General features: G+C 45.0%; 1 protein-coding gene and 1 long non-coding RNA gene across 6 annotated transcripts in view; one reads left to right on the forward strand and one right to left on the reverse strand.

Annotated features, from left to right (window-relative positions):
- Positions 1–15,414, reverse strand: part of CD44 (CD44 molecule (Indian blood group)) — an 89,810-nt gene extending 74,396 nt beyond the window's left edge. For all 5 annotated transcript variants that reach the window (XM_032166277.2, XM_058446560.1, XM_058446561.1 and 2 more), the window contains exon 1: positions 15,214–15,414. In XM_032166277.2, coding sequence (XP_032022168.1) covers positions 15,214–15,280 — 67 coding nt within the window. In that variant the 5' untranslated portion in view covers positions 15,281–15,414. The remainder of the gene's footprint in view (positions 1–15,213) is intronic.
- Positions 15,415–16,553: 1,139 nt separating this feature from the next.
- Positions 16,554–21,961, forward strand: LOC116476362 (uncharacterized). Its single transcript, XR_004250203.1, has 3 exons — positions 16,554–16,876; positions 17,945–18,225; positions 21,471–21,961. It is a non-coding gene; the product is annotated as an uncharacterized LOC116476362 (long non-coding RNA).
- The last annotated feature ends 585 nt before the right edge of the window (positions 21,962–22,546 follow it).

Below are 22,546 nucleotides of genomic sequence, written 5' to 3' on the forward strand. Positions count from 1 at the left end.
GAGACCTCAAATCCCAGCTCCAGTGGGTGGATCATGATTCGTCTAAGTTAAGCACTGTGGTCCAAGCTCTTCTTGCCAGTGATTGGTTAGGTGTGGGCATGTGACCCCATTCATCCAATGAGAAATAAGGAGAGGTCAATTAAGGACTTCCCAAAAAGCCGTTCCTCCAATTTTAGAAGAGATGGTTGTGAATATGCACTCTTTCTTCTGCTGCTAAATATTGATTTTTTTTTTTTTCATAGGATGCCTGGAACTGTGGGATTTAGTTTAGGAACATGAGGGGTGCTAAATTGCAGGAAGACACTGGGAGTGGCAGAACTGAAAGTTAGAAAAATAAGCCTGAGTCTTGATAATATCATTGACTTCCTGGAATCATCCCAGACTTCTTGCCCTGGGAGGTAATATTTTATGAGAGTTGATTGTTCTGTTACTTACAGAAATATTCAACTGGTATGTACAGATAGGGGTATACCAAAATATACACAACAGATAACAATCACACATGAGACACATGATGGTTTGATGCATAGATGGGTTGTAGCTTAAGTTCAATCATGATAGCTATAACTCCATCCCTGTCTCTCCTGCCCAATAAAGCCAATCTGAGTAAAAGTGAGTGAGAAAGTTATTATCATCGTCATTGGGAGAATAAACTTTATTCTCATTTACGAGACATAGTTGTTTACAACCAAGCATTTGAATTAGCTAGTGCCTATACTCTACTAATTTTTAAATATTTTTATTATGACATTTACTGGCATCTGAAGGCATCTTAAATGACGTTTTTGTTTTTGTTTTGTCAGCACAACCATCTCGCTGTTCTGAAAGAGTCTACTCTTGTCTCCAAGAAGTCACCAGAAGCAAGGAGCTAAAGGAGTGAGGCCCTAGGAGCCAAATGGTTGTACATCCATATCCCAGAGTTGGTCCTATTCCTCCTGCCTGACCCCAAAGGAGGCACCTGTGTGACCTTGGAAGATACCCTGTAAACCATCCCCTAAATGTACACTAATAAAACCCTAGGCCCAAGCTTCAGCCACAAGATCAAGGAACTTTCAATGAAATGGATAAGATTTGACTCTAAACCAATGCTTGACACTCAAGATCCCTAAGTAAATTATGAATTTTCCCCAGTAGCTTAAAATAACTTCTATACCATATGACACTTTTTGCTTCTCCAGAATTTTTGTTTCCCTTCTCCCCAAATGTGTGCTTCTAAAATCCTGAGTCAGCTTGGAGGTTCTCATGATTTTCTTCCCACCACTATTACAGGGCAGACGTGATAAACCACTTGCTTTCAGAATTTTGAGGAGCAAAATTTTTTTTCTTGCTTTCTTACTCAGAAGACCCAATGGTGAGACAGTGAGAGGGCTGGTGCAGCTCTGAAAAGTCCGACAAGGAGGGTCCTCAAGGAATTGTGGGGATCCTGGAGACATAGTTACTGCTATTCATCCAACAGGTCTTGGGAGGCTTTCCCTGGTGCTTTAAATCAGATGAGATCTCTCTATTATGCTCTCACAAGATCCAGTGCTTCTCCTTCATAGCACTTACCAGAAGTGTAATTAAACAAAGGCATCATTAGTTGTTTACTGTCTGTCTTCCAGATAGACTGTAAGTTCCAGAAGAGAAGAGACTATACCTCTCTTGTCTACAGTGGTATCCCCAGTGCCTAGCAGAGCACAGATATTGGTGTTCAACTAGTATGCGTTGAGTGAACAATTGAATAATTTGAAAACCATTGATTGTTAACTCACAAAATTGATCAGAGTCTGGGCAAGGCAAAGGTCAGGTTGCTCTGGGCCTTATGGTTTCCAAATGCTCATTAAGTCAAAAAGGATCAAAAAATACCAAATATGGGTGTGCAAGACAGTGCACAGGGAACCAGTTCCGAGCACAGTGAGGGCCCCAGTGCAATGTAAACACCTACGCCATTTCCCACTGTGCCACTAAAAAATCCATTACCTTATTATCTTCTTCTCGTTTTGCACTCCAAGTCTTCTTGTCCTGATCAGATCATTGTCTTCCTGTTTAGTTAGTGTCCTCTCCTTTATCATCTCAAAGGATAAAATGAAAGGAAACCGGACAAGTCAGAAGACCACGGTTTTGCCACTAATTAGTTTTGTGACCTTGGAAAGTCACTTGCAGCCCTTGAGGCTTCCTTATCTTTCCAATCAAACAAGTTGGCTACATAATTCCTAACACCCTTTCCCATTCTGGCATGCCCTGTCATCGCCCATGATAACTTCCTTTCTCTCGTTCTCCTCTTCTTCCTCTTTGAACACATGTTTTGGTGTTGCTGCATGGGCCCAGCTCAGCTTATACCTTCTAAGCTGTCCCATCAGCCCTAGCAAAGCATCTGATGATTATCCCATTCTCACTTCTAGCCCTTTATTGAGTTATCCCAGCAAGGGCACTGAGAGCTGGCACTGACAGTAAGGGCAGGCTGAATGCATTTGCAAGCCTTAGGAAGTGGCACACCCAAGAAGCCTGAGCCAATACTGAGCCCACCTAGATAAGGAGGGAATGGCAGCTTGGAGGAGACTGCTGAGCATTCCGAGGAATACAGTTTCAATGATTGGGGTCAACCAGCAACAGGAGACATAGATAGAGGCAAAAGTTATCCTAGGTAATAATAGGACCTTGTAGTTTTATATCACGTGCTTCTGCCTACTAGCACAAAACACTTTCACACCAGCAGGCAAAGGTGGAGAGGTCTAGGGGGGGCAGAGGGATTATTATCCCCAAATGGTTCACACAGTATATTGAACCATTAGACAGATAAAGCCAATAGCCCAAGGTCAAACAATTAGTCTTTCACAGGGTGGGAATTAGAGCAGAGTGTCCTAATCTTACCCACGGGCTATTTCTGGTAGACTTTTGATGGAGCCTTTTGTTTATACCTTGGTTCTGTCTTATCTTACCTGCCCAGGTAGCTAGCCTGCTTTTTCCCTTGGGGATGAGTAGTGGGAAACTTGAGTGGCCCAGAGTGAGCTAGCTGGCCAGCCTGAGCTCAAAATCCAACCTTCTTGACTTGGATGTTCTAAGCCGGACTCAGTGAGGCCAGCTCATGGAATGCGGCTGCTGTTTGCGTTTGGGAGGCACAGAAGAGCTTCCAGTGGCAGCTGAGAATGCAGAGGCTCCAGGGCTGATAAGTGTTGTAATTAACATGCACATACCACCCTTTCATCTTCAAAGGCTTTCCTCGCATTAGCTAGTTATTCCTCCTGTCGCCACCGTGGGTGAGGCATCACTTTTGTCTTCTCAGTTTGCAGATGAAGAAACCGATGGGGAGAAGGGACCCTTTGCCAGGAAGTCTGGCCCTTGTTCAAACACAGGAGATATCTGGCTCCCAGCATCTAACTTCATGTGGGTAAATGGGAAGACAGAATGGGAATGAATCCTAACAAAAGGCTCAAGTGACTAAACTCTGCCCTCTGGGCAAGAGACTGCTTTTCTACTGTTCTAGAAGGAGGTGGAGTCTATAGTATGGCTAGCTGGCCAGATTCTAGAATGGCTAAACTCCCAGAGGACTATACGCACAACTCTCAGAAACATTAACAAAGAAAGCCTGCTGCTCTACTACGGTGATGTCCATGTGATGCATGGGGGTCAAATCCTTCATACTGTGCCCATAGCAGACATCAGGATCACAGCACTCTCCATACCTGAGCCAAGATTTGACTTCTTAGTACAGCATTTTAGGAAGCCTCTAGGAGTCAATGGGAAATGTTCCTTGAGCTAAAATCTATTTGCTATTGCCACAGTAGGTCTTGTTTGGGATTCACTTAAATTGCCACTCTCTAATCCAGGCAAAGTTGCCAAAGTTATTTCTCATTGTTGGAGCCGGCCTGCTTCTGAACTCTGTCTAGCACTGTCTGAGAGGGTGATTCATGAGAACTTATGAGTTTCTGGGGCAGAAAAATTGGATCTTCTGCCAGTGGACAGTGCCACTGTTACTTGATTGCCTGGAATCTGTCCAACCTCATCTCTCACTGTTCTTAACATGAATTCTCTTATCCAAGCAGGCTGACCCCTCCCCTGGCCCCAATCAAGCCATTCTTATTCCCCCACTTTAAACACCTGGCTCATGTTTTGCCTTTCCCTGGGTTTCTCTTCTCTCCCCTCTCTCTGTCCATCTTCTTTTCCACATTCAACTCATCCTCAAATTCCTCGAAGCCTTCACATACAATCGAGATGTCTGTTTTTCCTATCTTCTGACACTTGGTTATGCTCTCTTGCATAATTCTTTCACCTGTTTAACTTTACTTCCACCAAATGGTAAGCTCCCTGAGGACAGAAACTAGGTCTTCCACTTTCCTCATTTCTGTCCACAGTGCCAATACATTTTAAGGAAATTTTAAGTTGGTCAGTTTGTCACCATCTTATAACTGGGGAGACAGAGGCAACCAATAAGGGAAGGACCTTGCCCACAGTCACCCTGTGACTAAGAGGGAGAACCTCTCCTGGCTATGAGTGGATTCTCACTTCTCCTAGAATACTGTGTCTGTATGATTAACTAGAGACACAGATGACTGAACCATATCAGCAAAAACTGAGGGCATTGCACAGGATGTGACATCTGAGCACATCTGGGATTTTATTTCAGCTAATGGTCAGTGGATTCCAGATGGGTTTAAAGTGAGCACAACCAAAAGGAGCTGTAATCTGACGAAGGACATTCAGTGACTGATAGAATGCCAGAAACTAGCCTTATATTATAGCCTCTGACACACTTTGACAAAATCCTAAGTCTTGCAGTCTCTATGATTTCCATTTTTTCTTTCTTTTTCCTGAGCAAGAGTTTCTCTGGTTTTATGATGAAAAGAAATTTTTACTGGGGGTCTGGAGGACTCTCAGTAGAAGTAGAAATTCACCATCTCACAGGCCTGCCTTGCTCAGTGCCTTGATTTGGGGGAAGATTATATATAATCTTTTGTTTTGTCTTGCTTGTTTTCCCCTAGATTCTCAGGCTACCCTAGTTGCATAGGATATTAGTGCTCACCCTGTAAGTACTGCTTTGTCTGAATATTGTGGTTAATTTTGTACCAACAAGTTGCAGGGGTTGCTTGAGGAAAGCTGGCAAGTCCAAGGTGCTCACGAAGCTCTGACAGTGAAGGGAACAATTTTTCTCTTCTTCAGAGGTTGGCTTTTCTGGCCATATGAAGCAATGTTGTTTAAAGTACAATATAAAGAGTACAGTGTTCATATCCTGCAGTTAATCCCAAACTGACTTCCTGCAGTTTCAGTTGTGTGACTGGGACATGTTGCTAACTTCTCTGGCCAGAGCTGCTTCATCTGCTCACCTTCCACATGGTCTAGAGGATTCTATAAAGTACTATGGGCAAAGCACTTTCTCCCTACGACACTCTTGCCCATTGGAGTTAGAGTGTAATTGAGTCCATATGTTTATTTCTGGCATGGATTAATAATTCACTTTTGACATTTAATACAAATCAGGCACCAATTTTTTTGACACTGCATTATGGTGGTTTTGTGTTATTCTTTCCATTAGGTTTTATGAGGCTTAGGTGTTAGTAAGCCCACAGAGTGGTGAATTTATAGAACATGAGGTCTGGAAAGGACTTCACAGATCAACTAGAATCCAACCCTCTCATTTTACACATGGAAAAATAGAAGTAAATAGGGGTGAAATACTTTGCTTAGCAGCACATAGTGAATCAGTAATAGAGAGAAGCTAAAATATAATAATCATTTCTATTCTTGGGATGAGTTCTGTGAACTAAACATTTAGCTTTAGAAATTATGTGCTAAGTATTGTTCCAGACATTTAACAAGTGCAACTGCCCAAGCTCACGCTGCTGTTAAGTGGCAAGAGGGGAATCAACTGGTGTATGGGTCCTCCTGTCGTGTTCCATTGCCTTTATACCTTCTAAATGACTCTCCTCCAAGCCAGACCTCCTCATCCTCATTACACCATACCAAGCATCTGATTATATGGAGGTGATTTTTAGTCTGGGAGGTTTGCAAACCATTGACTGAAAGAAACAACTGCCCTTTTATTCCTCTAGCATGGTGACCAAAACGCCAACAATTTTTCTCTGAGTATTGTTGAGAACATGATTTTAAGGTTTGGGGTCTTTTTATACATGAGGCCAGATTTGGAAGTAAAGGTGTAGACAAGGAGGCAGCCAGATCTATAGGAAATCCAGATCCCCGTTCTACTGGACAAAATACAATTAGCTCTAAACGTCCCCTGCCTTGTGTAACATTTCAAACCTCAAGAAAGATCTCTTTAGACTGAAGAGCGTGCAGAGAACAGAAATTTCAAAGGGGGAGGCGGGTTGAGGATCACTACAAGTAGCAATAGAGAAAAATGAAAGAAGATTTGTATAGACCAGAAAGAAAAAAAAATGAAGAAAAAGAATTAGACAGAACCTATAAAAATCACAAAAGATAAGTAACAGAGATGGCTTTGCTAGCCAAGTCTAGAAACATTATTAATTCAGTAAGCCATCCAAGTGTTTATTGAGCACCCACTATAATTGAGGAACTGTGCTGACCGCTCAGGGCTATCATGAATATGAAAACATATAGAGGGTTTGGGCTTTTCCCTAAGGAGCTTTTATACTCACTGGCAAAAGAGAAGAGATAGCCATTATATGGCATCCCTTAAGCTTTCTCTTTTTAAATGGAGATATGTTTGTGAGGTTTTTATGACTTTTCAGGGGGAAAAATAGGAGAAAGCAAGTCACTTAAGGGAGTCTACAGGAATGTACCTGACCTCTAATGATGTTGTAAAGACAGCTGGTCTCACCACAGAGGATCCACTGCAAAAACAAACTCCTTGACAGGAGATTTCTTCCCCAAACTTTCATCCCCTCTGTGTGAGCAGCACTCTTGTGGGTTACCTGAATTCCCCTCCCCTCTTGCAGGCAGATGTGGGCCCAGCAACTCACTGGTGGCTGCGGAGCTGACGTCAGCTGGTTTCCTGCAAGATGGTGCTTAGTTAGCTCTGTTAGATTCTGGTTTTTTGACTGGATACACTGAGCAGAGGCAACATCTGTGATTGGCATATAGTAGCTACTCATTTAAGGTGTGCAAAGACGGGGGCTAGGGGCTTGGGCAGAAATGCCCTTCTAAGCCAAAGGCAGGAGACCAGGTGTTGGCTGCATGGAATTGTTCATTTCTCCCTGGCAACCTTTTTTTTTTTTTTTTTTTTGAGACCAAGTTTCGCTCTTGTTGCCCAGGCTGGAGTGCAATGGAGCAATCTTGGCTCACTGCAACCTCTGCCTCCCATGTTCAAGCGATGCTCTTGCCTCAGCCTCCCAAGTAGTTGAGATTACAGGCATGCGCCACCATGCCTGGCTAATTTTTTTGTATTTTTAGTAGAGACGGGGTTTCTCCATGTTGGTCAGGCTGGTCTCGAACTCCCGACCTCAGGTGATCCGCCTGCCTCGGCCTCCCAAAGTGCTGGGATTACAGGTGTGAGCCACCGTGCCCGGCCCTCTCCCTGGCATCTTAATGTGCATAGTGGTGAACACTTGCAAAGGGGCTTTACTGTGTGAGGGTCCTCCTAGAAGTCACCGCAGACCTGCTTAAGTGTAAAGAGATGCACTAAAATTGAAAAAAAAAAAAAAGTTGGGGGAAGAGGGCTGGAATATGGGATGAGTCCTCGTTCCCAGGAAAAGGCCTGCATCCCTTCCTGCGGACTGAGCCAGATGTTCCGGGGGGCCTTGCCTCCTCTTTTCCTGGGTGGCTTTTTTCTCAATGAGGGGTACCCAGAGGAAACTCTCTTGCTCCCTGATGGGATGGTCACGTGCTGGGCCAAATAGAAGCCTGGTCATCTGGTTTAGGCTAGGGCTGGAGAGAAGGGCTATAGTACACTTCCAGCTTTTGCCAAATTCCTTGTGCCCTGGATATGTACAGCCCTACTCTTGACAGCCTCTTTTCTCAGAGTTTCCCTCCCTCCCTCATCCATTCTAGCCGGTAGAGAGAAGACCCTGGAACCAAGGGCCCGTAGGCTAAGGGCAAATATTTTGCTGCTATTTGATTGGCTCATTTCCCAGTCAAAGCTCTAGCTGATGGAGAAACGCTAATCAGCCACCTTCACCTTTCATCTAGGTGACAAATAATGAAGTGATAATGAACAAGCAACTCAATTCACATCCCTTTCAGCCCTACCCTATCCTAATGAACAAACAACTCAATTCACGTCCCTCTCAGCCCTACCCTATCCTCAACTTTCCATCACATAGAAGAGAGCAGAGCTTCTATTCAGAGATCAGAATGAATGAGTCAACTCAGACTATGCATTGGAAGAAGTTTCCATTACAACTTCCTCCTCCTTCATTTTTGCAATTCTAGCCCCTTCCTCTGACATCATGTTTAAAAGCTCGGTGGACGTTATGACCTCACCCACAACTAGATTCCCAAATGAAGTTTTTGAAAACAACTACAATACTTCCAGGTACAATCGCCCGGATTTCTAGGGTGCCTCGATATCTTAATATACCAAGAGAAGCACTCTAACGTAGTGACAAAGAGCATGAACTCTGTAGCCAGACGTGAGTTTGAATCCCAGAGCCATCACTTATCAGCTGCATGGCCTTGGGAAAGCTACTTAAATTCTCTGTGCCTCAGTTTCCTCATATGTAAAAGACAGATAATAACAGCACCACCTTCATGAGGTCAGTGTTTGGATTAAACAAGGCAGTATATAGGAAACAATTAGAATGGCGCTGGTACATGGTCAACACTCTGTAAGTGTTTGCTATTATTACTAATAGTGGTGAGGGTTCTCAGAAACAGAACTTGTGCAAAGATGCAAGCAGAAAAAGCATAAGAGCTCTCAAAAACAAATGAACTTTCAGGCACTGCAAAGGAGACTTGCAATGCCACAACAGCAGATGCTCAAAATGACTGGTCTATGTGAATAATCCCTTCCCTCAACCCCAGAGTTTTGCAATTAACCTTTACTTTTAAAAGCTGAAGACCTGAAAGTTTCTGGGACCTGAGTTTTGCAAATCACCTCCTTGGTGACTCAGTCCCTCCCCACCCACCTGAGATCTGTCTGCCCACACTTGCACTTAGCAGGGACACTTGCCTCCGGAGGACACACCCAGGCAGCCAGTGCACCTCAAACTCAGGGAGATCTGGCTCTGTGAGTTTCCATCGTTCCCCACCCCCACAAGACCCACCCCCTCATTCTGTGTTTGTCTCCCTGTCTCTCAGGTCTAGCTGGGCAGACAATCTTCGGGAAGACGAAACCTGCCCCAGTTATGGGTAATTTCTGACATCACGAGCTCTGTGGAGAGGAGACACGGTTTACCATTGCCAAAGTGGCTCCCCGTCGGATGTCAGGATTCCCTACGGATTTGCCCCTGAAGAAGCTATGGTAGTATCTGGTCAGACGACAGCTTGATAATTGCCCAAAGAGACTGACAGAGAAGGCAAGAATCTCCCGTGTAGTACTTCTACTTCTCTCCTCTGCCACCACCTTCCAGAAGCAGGCGTGGGGGCTGGAGGAGTGTGGGCCTCTCACCCAAGGATCTCAACCTTGTATCAGTATCTCCAAAATAACTAGAACTCCAAGGTGGCTGATACTGGGGAGTGTTTTTGTTCCGAGGCTTAAATTTGGGGTTGGTGTCCTCATCTCACTGGCTCCCACTCCCTTCTCAGCCCCACTATCTAGTAACCCTGTCTTTAGCCAGATGTCCCCAGCGGTCACAGCAGGCAGCCACCAAAGCCACAAACAAACAGATGGGTGAGCTCACTGTTTGGGTTAGACCAAACATGAGGCCTGTGGTGGGCGGTCAGCCAGCCAAGCGCCCTCCTCAGCCCTGTCCCAAGCAACACAGCCGTCACCACATTCTCACTTACACGTAAATGTATTTGCACCTTAGCCCATACTGACAGCATGCTTCCATATATATAGATATCATGACTTTTATATTCTAGACATTCATTGCAGTTCAACAGTTATGGGTCAATACTACTGGGACCTGGGCCCACAAAAATGAATGTGACATGATCCCTGTTATCAGGGGACTCCCCCAGTGCTGCAGAAAACGGACAGGAGAAGATACATTGGAATTTGTTTCGTTGTGGTTATTTTCCCCTTTAAGGGGCATGAAAGTCTTTAGCATTCTTTGGCATCACCGATTCCCACCACACACATAGATCCATCAGGCATGTACTTATAGGCACACCTGCAATGTGTATATGTCCACATCCAGCAAACAAGAATCAAACATGTGGCTTATCTTGGTACATCACCCAGTGGGGCAATCGAGCAATGGAGAGGGGAGGAATATGAAATACTTATCTCCAAAGTACACATGTCCTGAATCAAACATTAATTTAATTGACACCATTCTAGTTAAGGAGTTGTAAAGATGTGAATTTCTTTATGCAAAAAGCATTTTTAAAAAGTGTTTGACTTTCAATTACGTTAAGTCATGTATTTATTTGTGGAAAAATATATAAACATTTAGTCAAAATATACACTATACGTCAATTGGTGGAGTGTTTGCATATTAGATATCCTGACTCTCCCGGAAAATCTGGAACGCACAATGATGGTATCCATGCCAGGCCAGACTCCAGAACCACAAACTTTCGAAAGCACCACTTCCAGTTCACTCTGGCAAGTTGGGCTTGCCTCCCAAACCCAGTTGGGCACCTGTGGGGGGTACACTTAAAAAAAATTTAACCTGCTAAGTGAGTGAAAGAGTGGGATTCAAATTTAAGGTAGAAGGTATCAACCTACCCTGCCATTCTAAAGAACACCTGCAACCTTCCCATTAAAACAGGGGCACAAAGGAAATTGTGTCATCGGCTTCTTGCTGTGCAAACCACGAAATATCTCTCTGAGGGAGAAAAAGATGCCCTTTGAAAATTACATGGTGCCTGGTAGCAACTGCCACCTGCTTCAGCTCATTCTTTCACAAGAACTACTTCCCTTTCAGGCTCTTGGGTGGAGGGAGCTAAAGCGAAGGTGCTGGGGAAACACAATTGCAGTTACTCTTACCCCAGCCCCAGCCCCAGACAGGAGGCAGTGCTGGGGAGGCCCAGGTGATCTCCAACCACCTCCTATCCATCAGGGGACCCCAGCCTTGAAGCATCTGACACTGCAGGTGGATCTGAAACCTCACTTGGGTGGCTACGTGTCACCTAGAGCCACACACTGGGTTTCAGTTCAAGATCCATGTCAGCCTCCTGCCCGGGGTCACAAAACCTACTAATGAGCATGTGAGGAGTGGGTCTCTGGGTCAGTGCATGTGAAATGCTTGCTGGGTCAGAGTGAGAGCTCCTGTAATGCTGCTTTCCTAATATTCAGGCAGAGGGCATTGCCCCAACTTGTCTCATAGACAAGCAACCACCTCTCCCTTTATTCCAAGCCTGTAAATGAGAAAGTGTCTGGGAGGGCAGATGGGCTCCGATAAGGGAAGTGACTTATTTTAGTTACAAATAACTTGGTTGGCATTTCAGATATCTGTAGCCAAACCTGGAGAGAGACAGGCCAGGCAGGGCAGCCAAGAGTCCACAGCCTGCCGGGGGTGGAGAGAGAAGCCACCCATGCGAGACTTCACTTATGCTGGCCACGGGGGACAGGGAGTGTGGGAGAGCCACGCACAGTTTCCAAAGTCCTCCAGACACATAATGAATTGAAGGAGCATAAGCATTGGAGTCTAACATGGGAGGATGTTAGACAATGGGGAAATCCCAACTCCACCACTGGATCCTGGGGCAAGTCGTGCCATCTCCACAAGTCTCGATCTCTTTATCTAGAAAATGGAGTTAAGAGAGTGCTAGGTGTATAGGGCTGTTGGGAGACTTAGATAAGATATCCTGTGCTACCCCCTGGCTTCACGTCTAGCATAGAGTCAGTGCTCACTGAGCGGTATTTCCTAGGGACTCAGGTCTTAGGACCCTGCTTTACATAGGACCATATGGTACCATAGCAGAGCATCAGGCTTTTAAAACTTCGGTGCTCCCAACCATCTAGTGATGTTCCAGGAGGTGCTACAAGCCCCAGGACAATACAGAGAATCATTCTCAAACACCAACGTTGCTATATGGTCAAAAATATATATCATTATTATTGTATTAAATTCAAATTGGGTATATTGTAGAGTAATATATAAAATTGTAATGAGTCTGTAAGGTAGTATTTAAGGCGTGAAACAAATGTTGTTACCAGTAGACCACGCCCTCCCCGCCCACTGCAGGGGGTGGGGTTCAGGCTCCCGCAGTCCTCATGATAGAGATATATGAGAGACGAAATGGACGAAGAATGCCCTGCCCTAATATCTTAACAAGTCACAGAGAGGGGAAGTCACTAGTCCCTCTCTTTCAGGTTTTCTAAATGATCCTTAGAGTTCTCATCTCTGAGTCTATGACAATGAGTCAGGAAATAGTTCCTGAATGAATGGAAGGGAATCTGTCATGAACTAAGAATTTCATGCTGTCCAGCATCCCCTCCTTTGTGGGGAAATTTGGGAAAAAACAAATGGAACATTTTCCTACTGGCTGCCAGCCTCCCACACATGGACTTGTCACCATACCTTTGCAGGAAGTAGATGTCCAATGTGTAAATGGGAAATACCTGAATTCGTTGATGCTAGCCCCAACAGAGATGAAGCTTTGCTCTTTGCTTCTTCACATGGGAAAACACAGCTAAAGTTCTAACTCCCAGCAAGGGGTGGAGTCTCTAATGCTCAATTCGAGAGAAGGAAGCAGAAAGGTGTGTGCCAGCCCCAAGCACCAGGGCTCTCAGATGCTCTCCTCTTTCTCAACACCAGGCATGCAATTCCCAAGCAAAGATCCCCTCACCCACAAAGACAAGGAGCTGCATGTGCATGAAGGACTCATCCCCCCTGGCCTCCACCAAGGGCCACTTTCTTCCTCCTGCACAAGACCCCTAATTCAAGATATCTGTTCCCCAACTCAGAGTTTCTGGGTCCAATGTCACTTAACTACATTTGGCCATTTCTCCACTTTTTGCTTTCCCATACAAAGACTGGACCCACTTCTCCTCCCCAAAGCCTTGTTCCTTTCCAAAGTTTCCTCATGGTTGTCCAGAGTCCACCACTTCCCAGAATGGGGCAACAAGGGCTCCTTTCCTTCCCCCTTCCTCCTTCTCCCCCCCGCCACCCTCCCCATGCCCAGCCCCAAGCCCTCTGACAAAATCATGTCTCCTTTCCAAGTCTCGGTTCCTGCCAGACAACTTTACAAGCACATGAAAGCAAGGGCCGGGGCAGTTACTGCTACTGGCACTTCATTGTACTTCCTCTAAATGATGCTGTGCAAAGGGGCCGTAGAAACTCGGGGCAGGAAGGAGCCTGTGGGTCTCTGGGACAACCTCAAGGGTTAGGACAGTGCCAAATATTTGGAGGTGGGGCCCTTTAGAAGGAATCAGGGAGACAGGTTGGAAAGAGTCAGGAGTCAGAGTGCCCAAAGACAAAGCAGAAGATGGCACTGGTAGGTAACATACAAATAAACTTCCCTAGAGGCTGTAGGGAAACCACCAGGACCCTCTTGTCTGAGGCCAGGCCCAGGCGCTCCCTGATCTCCAGCTTGACTCTTCTCTCCCATCCTGAATGTTTCCACTTTTCAAGGGCTTATTTGAGCTCCAGTCCCTTTTGGAAGTTTCCCTAAGGCCTAGAATCCACCAAAATCCTTCCCTCCCGGAAATCCTTCCCGAGTTTGTCCATCTTAGACAGCCTAACATATTCTAAGCCTAGGCTTTGGAGCACAGTGGAGCTGGGTTTCCATCCAGCACTGCTCCTGGCTATGTGAATGCCAGCAAGTCTCTTAACCTCTCTAAGCATCAGTTTTCCACCTGTCAAACAGGCCTGATAACAGGAAACTTCTTACTAGGCCATTGTGAGGGTAGAATGAGATAACACATGGAAAGGATTTAACATAATGCCTGGCACAGTGAAAATATACAGTAAATGGTAGCTAGTGCTGTATTGATTTTTTTTTTTTTTTTTAACAGAGTCACGCTTTGTCACCCAGGCTGGAGTGCAATGGCATAATCTTGGCTCACTGCAACCTTCGCCTCCTGGGTTCAAGCAATTCTCCTGCCTCAGCGTCCCAAGCAGCTGGGACTACAGGTGTGCACCACCACACCCTGCTAATTTTTGTATTTTTTGTAAAGATGGGGTTTCACCATGTTGGCCAAGGCTGGTCTCAAACTCCTGACCTCGGGTAATTTGCTGCCTCAGCCTCCCAAAGTCCCAGGATTACAGGCGCGGGCCACCGTGACAGGCTGTGTTATTGCTATCATTATTATTATTATTTCAGCTTCAGTAGTATAAATCCTAGATCCCCAAATCCCCACCTAGCAATGACCTCTCACTCACACAGAAAGGGAGATGCATATGCACAGAGAATTCGTCCTGCCTAGCCTCTACCTAGGGTCACTTTCTTCCTACTGCAGAAAGTAGGAAGATAGAGAAAGCAGAAAGTAATTCAAGATACTTTATACTGGGTACTCAATCTAAAGTACCCGGGTGGGACTGTGTGTTTCACTTTCTCAGTACCCCCATGGAACTGGGTTAATAAATATTTGCTGAGTAGAATTTACTGCATGCAGGCTGAGCTGTCTTAATGACCCAGCTGGCACTTCTTAAAAGAAAAATTAATTTTTCTTTCCACAGCGCTAAGGTGGCAGTGACACTGCGGACTGTAAGCTTTGGAACAAGGCTCAGTGGGGAGTTGGGAGAACCCAGGACCCCTTTCTGGAAAACCCATTGCCAGCTAGCTAGTCTCGCACTTGGAATTGTGATCCCTTCTGTGACCACCTTGATAACAGCCACTCGTCCTGTTCCAGCCCCAGTCTCTGCCCCGCCCAGCTCTGCCCTGCCTAGACACAGCCCGGTGGGGCTTGGCGAGCCCTTGGGCACAGGAGCCTGTTAGTCCAGACACCGACTATGCGCATCCAGGAGAACGGTTACTTTCTGCCATGTGCTCCAGCTCTAGCGACCTCGCCCAAAACTGCGCGCCGGCAGCCTGCCCAACAAACTTTCTTCTCTTTCTCTTTTTCTTTCAACCAAACGGTGCTTCCACAGACACATTCTCCAACGGTTTAGCGCAAATCCCAGCCCTGCTTTCCGGAGCCCAATGCCCTTCGCAGACAGCTCTCTTGACTCCAGTCCCCCAGGGCCGACTCAGCCGGAGGGGCTGCCGCCGGGTCCGCACTGAGCACCCCGCACCCATCTTGCTGCCCAGGCTGCGGCGGGCACTCACCGATCTGCGCCAGGCTCAGCGGCACGAGGCAGAGTCCCCAGGCTGCGTGCCACCAAAACTTGTCCATGGTGTCCGGAGCGAACCGAGGGAGCGGGCGAAAGGAGTTGGAGGATCACTGGGCGCGGGGCAGGGGCCGGCGGAGGACGGGACGAGGATGGCGGACTGAACCTGGCAGAGGCTGGGGTCCGCTGGGCAATGAGGCTGCCTCGGAAGTTGGCTGCAGTTTTTATTCGAGGCTCAATGACCTAAGACGGAGGGAGGGAGCGAGCGAAGGACACACCCAAGCGAGGGGGGCTGTGACTAAGCAGCCGGCAGAGGTTTAAAGAAGTAGCAGCCCTCCTGGGCGGGCCCCTCTGCCCCCGCCCCGTGCTCTGCTGAGGTTGTAAATAATCGGGGCTGCCAGGGACGTGGGTCGGGAAACCTGGAGTGTCGCGGGGTGCTTGTGCCTCCGAGCCCCACTGGCCCCTGCGCCCCGAGACGCACTGGTTTCTTCTCCCGCTGGCCCCGCGGCGTCAGGACGGAGGATGACTGAACCATAAAACCTTGCACCGTTGGGTTCAGCCTTCGGCCTCTCCTTTCCCGCTGAATTTCTGTTTTCCGGCTGGAGAAAGATCTCTGGGTTTCACAGGTAGTTGGATATCGTGGGAGAGGAGCTGGAGACAGGGCGAGGTCTTGCCCTGGATGGCGCAGTGCCTCCGTGCCCACAGTGGGGAGTCAGGGGTGAGGAGTTGGTGAATCTTCCAAGTGGGAAGAGGGAGAGCTCATTCTTTCCCCCCTCAAAAACAAGTCCACATGGCTCGAATGAGTTTTTGCTTCTTGGCAGAACAGCTCAGGGAAAGCTACTGATGGCCAGTCATAGGGCTGGCATGTGGCTCTGCTAACCCATGTGTTCAAGCCAGTGGGGGTGGGCACCTCTCTCCACACACATGCTCATTCATCCTCCTAAATATCCTTCCATCCGCCCATCCATCTATCCACCCATCTTTCCTTATGTCCTTCTGGGGCTCTCACATCCATCCATCCTCCTGTCCATCCACTAACCACTTAGGTCCATCTATCATCCCACTCATTCATTCATCCAACCACACACCTTTTAATTTATTCATACATCCAACCACCTATTCTTCTATTCATCTTCCCATACAACTTCTCATCCATCATTCCACACTTCCTTTTTCACATCTCTTCAAAAAACCACGACCATCCACCATCCTCTTTTCCACCCATCCACTCACATATCTGTTTGTTGATATATCCACTCGTTTCCCATCTGTCCATGATCAACATATCCACCTATCATTTTATTCATTCTCTCATCCACCCATATATTCATCTATTATTTTTTGCCCCCATTATCCTCCTTTCTGTGTAAACATTAATTCATTTTCTCCCATCTTTTCTACCCAAGGAGGAAGAGATTGTAATATTCTTCAAGGGAAGCCTTTTGAGGTTGAAATATCATACTTTGAATGATAACTCTATATCTATCTATAATATACTATGGTTTAATGTTTGGAAATCAAACGCAGTGTTTATTTTTCATGTGAACTACTATAAGTAAATCTGCATGGACTTCTTGCCTGGTGAGTTACACAGAAAATGGAAGTAATTATCAGTGGTTGTGGCAAGACTGAAGGAACCATGCCAGAACTTCTGAGGGAAGGTAAGATTTTGTTATTTATTTCAAGAAATTGAAAAGTTGAGAGAAATGCACCCAACCATCCACCTATGCATTCATTCATCAAACACGTAATGAGTGTTGTGGGGTATCAAGGTAAATAAGACCTGGCGTTATCTTCAGGGCCCTCACCCTCTGGTAGGGAATCAAACTCACAAGCAGGCCATTACCATGCAAGGTGAAATATGCTGCAAATTGTGTGTGTTCAGGGTGCTACCATTCCTAGAGAAGGGAGTCACACTCTCTCCTGGAGAACACCAGGCAGTCTTCACAGGGGAAGTGATATTTGAGGCAGGCCTCAAAGGAGGAGAAGAAGGAATTCTTCAGATGAAACTACAGGGGACAAGTCATCCACAGGCAGTACTGTGTAGTGACGAACAGCGTGGATTCAGGAGCCAGAACACCTAGATCCAAACCCTATTTTGGCTGCTTCTTAGTTGTGTGACCTTGACTAACGCAATTAGCTCAATTTGCTCAAGTATAAAATGGGCTTAATAATAGTATCTATTATTACTATTACAGTTCTATTACTTCATAGAATTGGTGAGGATTAAATGACTCAAAAGCCGTGCACGTATTAAGCACTAAATTTATGTCTATATATGCATGCAGTAAGCACTTTAAATAAGTGTTTACTATCATTACTAAAAGCAAAATTGTGTTTGAGCATAGAAAAGTGAAAGAACATGGCTTGTCCAGAGAATGGAGAACAATGTGAGCTGATCTGAAGATAGATCAGATGAAGGGGCTGGGGGAAGATAGCAGACATGAGGTTACAAGTGTGGGGACTACAGGCTGTAAGCTATGCCAGGGAGTTTGAACTTGACCCTGCAGGAAATAAGGAGGCAATATACTTAGTTAAAATTATTATCATTGTTATGTTAAAATATGCATAACATAAAATTTACCGTTTCACCCATTAAAAAGTGTTTATATCAGTGGCGTGTAGTACTTTAACAATATTGTGCAACCACTACCATTGTCGAGTCCAGTATAAATTTTTCAGTTCTGGAGATCCTGTTTGACTAAAGACTACTCCTCTTGCATTTTCAGGAAGAGTGTTTGGGACTGAAAAATCCTTGTCTGGATCTAGTCCTCAGCCACTCAGAAGCTGGCATGCCATGACTCAAAGAGCTGCCTGTCTGGAACGAAGACAGTGCCCCGGAACTCCCACCTGAAGAGCAGGTGCTTGGAAAATGCTGCCAGTCCGCAGGAAAAAGTTGTTACTGCTGCTGTCTGTGACCAAGAGGACACTTTATTTCTTGAAACAACTGGGGGAAAACTGGCTCCCAGATAAGGCTTTAGTCCCTACCCATGTGAGGAAACCAGCCCTGGTAGGTTCCATGCACAAGAATACAGGACAAGGAGCAGCTTTGTTCACCTCATGCAACCTCCAGGAATTTCAGCTTCCTTTTCTTGGAGGAAGAAAGTGAAGTGACGTGGGGAGTCACTAGGAATGATGTCTGTCTTACTGCGTTTCATGGAACCTGGAGTGGGGAGTCACTAGGATTGATGTCTGTCTTACTGCGTTTCATGGAACCTGGAGGTTCCTTAGAGACCCCTCAGAAGCAGACCTAGTGGTCAGAGTAAAAGCTGAAGAGTAAGCTGTGTCTCTCCCTCCCCAGGCCCCATCCCAACCACAGAAGTTCCACCTGCATCAGTTTTATATACCAGACTATTGCATCAAATTACATTTTGACAGATGATTATTCTTAGAAAATATATAAAAACCAACAAACTAGGCCATATCAAGTCCTCGTCCCTTCTCCATTAGTGCAGTAAACAATTCCACCAAGGAAAATACCGGTGTGAAAGTGCTTTGCAAACTGTAGAAGGTCATGCAAATTCTAGGGGCTGTAATTAGGATTATTCTCCCCAGAAGCGGGGATTATTTTGTTTGCCTGCTTCCTGATAGTTTGGTGAGGGACTGAGGTCGTTTGCCCCCATACCACAAATGACTCATTTCAAATAACAGACCTGGTCACTTACTGAGTCAAGGTCCACCTTTGGGAATTCCTGGATCACCTCTTTGAGCTCCCCTGTCATCCACTTTCCATTCCAAACACACCCTGCCCACACCACTGGTCACACAAACCCTTCCCAAACTCTTAGATGCTTGATATCTATTGTGTGTTGCACAACCTTTCTTTCTAAGCCAAACCATGGGATGTGGGAAACTGGAAAGGAAACTTGAATTGATTTGAGTTGACATGAGATCACACTATTTGGAAAGAATCCAGAATTCAATCAGCAGCCTTGGACCGAGAAAGCCCAGGTCTGAGCATTGGCTTTCCCCCTTATCAGAGGATGACTTAACCTCTGTGAGTTTCGGTAATCCCAGCCACAAAACGAGGGTAATCAGACCTTCTCCATAGTTTATTATGAGTAGTCAGTGAAAGAAGACATCAAGACCATTTCCTGGTGTGCCTGCCTCATGGTGGGACTCAATGACCTCTAAGCTACTTGAGAACAGGGACATGTCCTTCTGGGGCACCAGCACATACTCAGCTCTCAGTCCCTAACATGTACACTGTGCTCCATAAATAAGCGTTACATAAATGCATGAGGGACTGTTATTTTTTTCCCTCCCATCAAAGTGCATAGGGGTGTTTCAGGAATCACATGAACTTGTGGGTAGAAACACATAGACAACTTGACAGTTTCTAAATAAATGCAAGCAATGACATCCTATTTGGGGTGACTGGTTCAGGGAGACTTGAGTGCAGCCAGAGCATTACTCACTCTGGCAGACTAGGGTTCTTTGCTGAAATGTTGGGGCCTGATGGCTTCTGACTTGTAGTAATAAATACTGTTCCTCTCAAGCAAAGAAAAGCCAAATCTAAACCAAATGTGAGCAGGAGTGTGAAATGCAAAGCTGGGAGATCTTGGGCTGAATCATGGAATTCGAGGATTACAAACGCAGCAGGTCACAGACTCTTTTAAAGGGACAATATTTAATTATTTCACAGGACTGCTTCCCAGAAGAGGAATGATCTGGCACAGTAAAGAAAAAGTGACATTCCAGTTAAACCTTAACTCTTAAAAAAGTTCATCCTTAGTTCATATTCACAGTGTGAATTCTTCACATATCAATGAGCAGTGGTGAAAAAAGCTCTTGCAAAATAATTATTAGTAAAGTCTAAATAAACCAGTAGCTGGGAAGCAATCTTCATGAAAAATAAATGACCTCAAGCTAACCAAGTGTGATTATAGAGCTGAGACTTTAGGATTAATAAGTTTTTCAAATTATGGCAAATAAAGAAATTGGTGTGGCTGCTGCACCCTGGAAGTGCCAAGGGGACAGATGCATCTGGATGTTTTAGATAGATCCGTGTTAGCTGCAAAATGGGTGTTACACAGACCTTTGGAGGTTAAAATAGTATGCAGATAGGACAAATCCCAGACTTGGATGATAATAAATTTAGAAATGTGAATTTCTGAGGATGAAATTTGAATTAATGGTATGTGGCTTTATGTAGCAAGCTAACTGGAAGGAAGACGAGCGAAACAGTCTATATTTTATGCACTACTATTTAAGGGAATATAATTATATTTATTTTTAATTATATTTATTTTATGTTCATGTAGTAACTAAAATTCATATTTACTCCTCTTCTCCCCACTTCATACAAAGTGGTTAAACATCTATTGGAAGGCTTTAGGAACCAACATATCCATGGTTGGTATGTAAATGGTAACTAAGAGCCTTGTAATTATCTAAAAATTGCTTGTTCTCTGCAGTCATTCACTATGTGACTACTATGTGCTGAGAACAATTTATACATTCTCAGTTCTGTCATAATTAATGGTATTTTATTATCATTGACTGCCACTATTGCCATCATCACCACTACCACAACCACAATGACTACCTTGAAGACTAACACAACCTCCACCATCACCACTGCCACTATCATCACCACCATCATCACCACCACCACTACCATTATCCACCATCACCACTAGAGTTATTACCACCATCACTACAACCAACATTATCTTCAACATCACAGCTAATAGCCAGTACTTTCTACATGTCAAGCCTAATGTCATTTAATTGTTACAACGATCCTATGAAAAGTTAATTTCTATTTTACAGATAAGGAAACAAAGTCTTAGAAAGGTTACAAAACTTGTCCAAAGTCACATTTTTATTTCACTTAGCAAATCTTTCATGGCTTTAAGAGATATGGGGATAGAAAAGTTTAATCCCTTTCTGATTCTTGATGTAGCAAAAATGCCAAATTAATGGAGTCCTAATTCATTAGTCTTTACTAAATTTTATTCTGAATCATGGAAGTCAGTTTCTTTTAAGAAGGAAGATTTCCTTTGGAAGCTTTTGTTGGAGTGGAGGAGGCGAAAAGAGTATTGCTAAGGTAGAGGATGGAGAATGTTGACTCTCACAGCCCTCTGAAAAATTAGAATCTTAGAATAAGACAACTTTAAATGTGTAGATTCGGACTTTGGTTATTCAGTGGAAAATTTTAGATTTGCACAGGACTATGCCTTGATTCCTTATAGTATCATTGTGAGATGGTTGGATATTCTGACTAGAAATAACACCATTTTCTCTTTACAGCACCTGAGAGTTTATTCAATGACGATAATACTCACAAGACCCTTTTTGGATTTGTGGCCCAACCCACAAGTTATAGTTCCTTCTCTGAATATTTCATCCAGATTGTGAAAAGCAGCTTCTGGCAGCCACAGTTGTACTATGTGATCCCTACTTTCCATGCCCAGGAATGATTCTACCCTGCAGTAGACACCTAAAGCAATCCTGATCAATCAGAGTCTTTGTTCCTGACATTTGGGATTAGAGCATGGCTGAAGGTTTAAGACACAAGCTTGGAAGCTGTGGGGCAGCAATACACTTCCATGAGGACAGAGAAGCAGGGGAAATAAGAATAAAGCAGAAGCTCGCAGAAACGCAGGAAATACTTCTAGAATTCTAACACTTTTCGGGTTTCTTGTTCTAGTCCATTCTTGACACATTTGTGCCTTACAGAAGCCAATGGCAAGAATGTAGTCAGATCCTTCCAATAAATTCCTTTTATTCCGTTTACATTAGCATAAGCTGGTTTCCGTTGCAACCAAAAAGACTTGATGAATATAGGAGAGCATCACACCATTTTACAAAAGAGTAAACAGCAGCTCAAGTGGATGGCGGATGCCCCTACCATTGGGTCTTGAATTCAGGACTTGACTCTAAACCTCAGGTCTTCTGATTCTGAGGTCTGTGCTCTTTTCACCAGTTGGCCTCACCTACAATCCCTCCCCACATCATCCCATTCTACCCAAAGAATACAGTTCTCTCTCCTTCATTGTGATAGAAACTAGACATCTCTGATACTTTGCCTACAGTTGTATGGCAATCCAAATGAGTGGCAGGTCTTCTGAGTCCCATCCTCCGAGATCTTCTCCAGAGAGCCCCTGTCTGCCTGAACATGCCTCACAGTCTATTTTCAAAGGCAAAGCCTTTCATCTGGCAGACGGTAACAGCTGCTTCTCTTTAAAACACCCAAAGGGTAGAAATTCTGGGCTCTAATGTACAGGCATAAGGCTCCTGCCAAGTTCTGACTGGGCTTAGCATCAAATCCTGTAGAAAAGGAATAGGTACAGAACATGGATGTGAGGCCAGGCCAAAACGCATTT

The sequence above is a fragment of the Hylobates moloch genome, unplaced genomic scaffold (genome assembly GCF_009828535.3).
Source record: "Hylobates moloch isolate HMO894 unplaced genomic scaffold, HMol_V3 SCAFFOLD_11, whole genome shotgun sequence".
NCBI classification, from domain to species: Eukaryota; Metazoa; Chordata; class Mammalia; order Primates; family Hylobatidae; genus Hylobates; species Hylobates moloch.